The 4655-nt window shown below is 52.9% G+C and overlaps 1 protein-coding gene across 1 annotated transcript in view; it reads right to left on the bottom strand.

The window, feature by feature from the left end:
• LOC105979518 (patr class I histocompatibility antigen, B-2 alpha chain-like) overlaps positions 1–4655 on the bottom strand; it is a 254494-nt gene that overhangs the window by 245032 nt on the left and 4807 nt on the right. The window contains 2 exon segments of the mRNA XM_045295752.1: positions 4020–4103; positions 4106–4340. Coding sequence (XP_045151687.1) covers positions 4020–4103; positions 4106–4340 — 319 coding nt within the window.

The following is a 4655-nucleotide window of genomic DNA, read 5'->3' as shown; positions in this document are numbered from 1 at the left end:
TCTGTTGCTGTGATGGGGAAAACTTTTGATGCCTACAAATGTTTCATTGTTAGGGGGTCCTAGGTATTTAGTTTATGTTTTGCTATTTGTGCATTTTTAGTTCTGTTTGGTAGTATATTTATGCCATCATATTTGCCTTTTTTTATTTTGACCATGGAACTTACAGGTTTCAGACATACATTTAGGTCTCTGATCCACCTTGAGCTGGTGTCTATATATGAGGTGCCCCATGAATCCTGTTTCATTTTTCTGCCCGCAGATAGGCTGGCTTGCTGTGATCATTAGTTAAAGAGAGGACCCCTTCATCACTTAACATACTCATGATGGTCACCTGTATACCTTTCACTTGGTTTCCAGCATCTTTGTTATAAAGGGACAGTGCAGTGTGTCTGCCATCATCGTAGCTCCGCCCAGTCAATTATGTCTAGTACAGTCAGCCTTGAACAACCGTCCCCAAAACTAATGCTAGAACAGTTCCATCTCTCCATAAGAAATTCATGCCCACTAACAATCTCTCCCCACGAATCTCCACCCTGGCAACGACAAATCCACTTTCTGTTGTCATTTCACATAAAGGGAATCAAACATGTGAAGTTTGGGGCCTGGCTTCCTTCAGATATGGTCGCAGATTCATTCACAATGCAGGACATATCCGTGCTTCTGTCCTTCGGGGACTGTGTAGTGCACACATTGACAAGAGGCACTTGAGTGACCATCAGGGAATCCAGCTGCCAAGAGCAGGAGGGTTGTCCTGGCTGCAAGGTTCAGTTTCCAGATGCAGGAGGATCTGTTGAGTGAGGTGGCAGCTCACTCAGCTGCAGTGACCTTGGTCTCTATGGAACCCGACCAAGGGCGGGCTGAGGATTCTGCTCCTGTCAGTGCAGCTGACAACCTAGTTCTGTGGCTCTCCCCTATGAAAGCAGCCCATCATTACACACTTACAAATCCCTTCGTGTTGATTCGTAGATTTGAGTTGTGGTTCTCAGCAAAACAGGCATGAGAAATCAGTGTGGGGATTTTCCGTAGTGCACTGGCCCGCGAGAACGTCCACCCAGACGAGCTTGAACCCGACCAGGAGCCCGACGTGGTCATCTAGGGCGCAGGGACGCCTTGTCCCCGCCACAGGCAGCCTCCCTATCCTCAGCTGCACACTGCTCAGCTCCTCTCTGCAGGGCCGACCCCGCCGTGGCCTGGAGCTGCCCTGGCAGCATGGAGGAGCTCAGGCCAGGGCCTGCTACAGTCAACCTTTAGCAAGCTGCGCGTTCCCGCGGGGTCCAGGAGCCTGGGCTGCATGGTCACCTTGCAAAGGCTCTTGCCCGATGGGCTAGGAGGGAGGCGCGTTTCCCTCGGGACGTGGTGGAAAGCTGTCCTTCCTGTTGTACTAGAAGCCCGCAGCCCCGCAGGACCCCGCGGGTGGACACACGGAGGGCCTCCCGCCCCGCACATCGCCAGGCTCCCTGGAAAATGGATGAGAAGTGGCTGAGCGGGCAGAGAACACTTCCCTGGGGTCTCCAGGAAGGAAGCTTTGAAGGATTCCATCTTTCAAAGTGAATGCTGACAGTCCAATCTTGGCACAGGGGCGCCAGTCTCCCCCTGGGGCGCAAAGCAGGGCGAAGCTAGCACCTCCTCCAGCAGTTAGAGAGCAGCTCCACAGACAGATGGCGACACCTGAGGCTCCAGCCTTGGGCGGAGTGCTCCCCTGTGGACGCCAAGTGCTCCAGTGCTGCTGCTGCTACTGTGGCTTCGACCTCAGTGAGGTGCACACCCCTCTGGAGAGCAGCCAGGCTGCCCAGGAACAAAGCTCACTTGGACTTAAGTTACTTCAAGTTCAGATCCCTTTTCAGTGCAGTCACTTCTCTCTGATACCCCTCATCCTCGTATTTGGTAGCTTTAAGGAGTTACATGTCTGCTCCAAGGAGGATTTATATGAACTGGATTTTCTGTTGGAATCCACTGTTAGGGAGGAAAATGTACATTCAAATGTCCACCACTAAACTTGGACTAAAAAAAGTTACCCTTCACATGGTGAAGGCACTCCCAGAGCGCACTGCCCTGTGTCAGGAGCTCACAGGACAGAAAACTCCGGGGTCAACATTTTCATTTTTTTCCTGAATTCATTCAGTGAAAAGCTTTTTTTTTTTCTTCCTTTTGTGAAACAGCTATTGGGTATAAATAGCTGTGACTGAGTAATTGTGGTGCCTTGCACTTTTGCTCACTCCTCCAACAAGCAAGAGGGAAGGTGCTGCACTGATGCTCCCCAAACTAAGGAGCCGCTGCCAAGGGGTAACAGGGACTTCCTCTGAGGACGCCAAGATGCCTCTTTTACTCAGACAAGCATTATCGAACCAAAACGAATGCTGAGTTACTGCCACAAACAAAAGGCCCTTTTACTAAGTTATTGCTGGTTTTCTTAGCGTCTTCTTGAATACCAGGAAGGAAAGTTATATTTCTTACCGCTTTGAGTTGTGAAGCAGAGGTGACTATTTTCTATAAGGAAAGAAAATAGGCTCACTCTGAAAGCTGTTCATGATTCTGGCTTGGGTGTGTCTCTAGACCCTGATATGTCCTGTGCCCTTATCTAACAAACTCACTGTGTGCGGATTAAAAACTTCCTGGTTTTATATATCAAAGAATAAAAACTTGCTTCTGAGTTTAAAAAAAACAAAACCCAGAGTTGCCATTTTGGAAACACACAGAGGCAGTTCTACTCTGTCCTATGGTGCTAGCATCTCCTGTGGTGTTAGTTAGGGAGGGGTGTGGAGATGAGGCACCAGCTCCCCCTCTCCTCTCCTCCACTGAGCTCTGCAGTGCTGATGAAAGGGGCATCTATCTCCTCAGGGGCTGGAGCAGCCCACCATCTGCCAGGGTGGGGGTGGTGGTGGTGGTGGGGGTGTCTTTATTAGAGGTTCAGTTCCTGGGGAGGTTTGGACTCAGGTTCTTAAGTCTCCTCCACTTCTTAAAACTTTGTTTGAAGAGGGTTTTAGAGAGCAGCTGGCTGCACAGCCACAGTGGATTGGAATCCAGCTTGTGGGCTCCGTTTCCTTTTAATGCTGGACAATTTTTCTAGATTCACACAGTGTGTATCCTACCTTCCAGTTGCTTAGGTGTGCTTGCAGCTGGCATACACCCCAAAGCAAGAAGAGACAGGACAGGAGGGGATGGATGCTCTCCCATATTTAGAGCAGCAGAATTCACCAAAGCCAGGAGCTGGAAATAGCCCAAATACCACACAGCGGACGAATGGCTACAGAAACTGTGGTCCAGACACACATGTTCCTGATGTTATTGCTGTCGCTGTCAGGTGCCATGGAGGTGGCTCTGAACCAGAGTGACCCGGTGCTCAGCAGAAGGAAACACTGCAGTCCTGAGCCATCCTCACAATTGTTCCTATGCCTGGACCACTGATGCAGGAACTCTGCCTGACCACCCAGGGTCATGTGCACAGGGCTCCGGTGACCATCCTGAGGATGGGCTGGGCAGTTGGGGTGGGAGAGAAAGTACAACACCTAGAGAAAGCCTGGAACACAGGTGCTGCATAGCCTCCTGTGCCTTGGGAAGTTCTAGGATCAGTCAGGCAGTGCGGAGGTGAGGGCTGCAGGTGTCTGAGGTGGAAGACCTGGGCTATTAGTTCAGATTTGGATGGAGGTGAAGAAATTTTAAAACTGGAATGAGACCTCCAAACTAATTGAATGTGGAACAGAGAACAAGATATGAGAAAGTCCCTAGTGGGTCCTAACGTCTATTCCAGGGTCAAAGGGAAGTGCTGATCAGTCAGGAATCATGTCCCCTCCTCTCCCAGGGAGACAGGGTCCCTCACTGTCTCAGGGAGAGGAGGGCTGCTCTGGGCAAGTCACTGTCCCACAGGACCTGGGGTTGCAGGGGAACCCTTCCCTCTCCACACCCAGCAGGGGTCTGCTGGCATCTGCCCCATTTCCCTCCCCTCCTGAGAGGCCAGCAGGGCTCACACTCAGATCCAGGTTAAAGGGAATTCAGGGAGACCTTAGGGAACCTCCTTTTACCTGCTCTCCGCAGGTTCTCAAAGTATCTGCGGAGTGAATCCACACGCGTCCCCTCCACATAGGCCTTCAGTGTCCCGCCGCCCTGCCCTCCTCCCACTGGCGCTGGGAGATCAGAGCCCAGGAGTCTGCCTCCCTCCATGAGCACAGGTCCGCCTTCAGCGCGAGGTAGTGGGCGCCATCATTGCAGAACTCTTTGTAATTGCGGAGGAGGCGCCTGTTGGGACACAGGTGGCAGCAGCACATCTGCTGGAGGGTGTGAGACCCTGACCCGCCCCCGCAGAGACCACTCCCAGCCCATTTGGGGTCTGAATCCAGCAGCCACTGAAGGACGAAGAGTCACTCGGGTCTCAGGGGACTCCGGTGACCTTCAGCCCGGAGATGGGGTTCGGCCGGCCGTGGGGTCCGGGTTCGTGACCTGAGCCAGCCCCGGGTCCCTCCCGGCCCCGCTCTGGTTGCAGCAGCCATGCAGGGGCCACAGGTTCCAGCAAGTCCGCATGTTGCCCAGGCTAGCTCTGTCTGTCCTTCCTGGAACCCCGCCCTCCCGCCCCCCATGGCGGCCCGCTCTCCATCCTTGGGATCCGGGGATCCCTGTCTCAGCGCGCGACCTGCGTGTCGTCCACGTAGCCTAAGGGGACA

Source organism: Echinops telfairi, unplaced genomic scaffold, assembly GCF_000313985.2.
Source record: "Echinops telfairi isolate 266 unplaced genomic scaffold, ASM31398v2 ScPeMD7_5868;HRSCAF=6743_0, whole genome shotgun sequence".
NCBI classification, from domain to species: Eukaryota; Metazoa; Chordata; class Mammalia; order Afrosoricida; family Tenrecidae; genus Echinops; species Echinops telfairi.
This window is presented reverse-complemented; position numbering and strand designations above follow the sequence as displayed.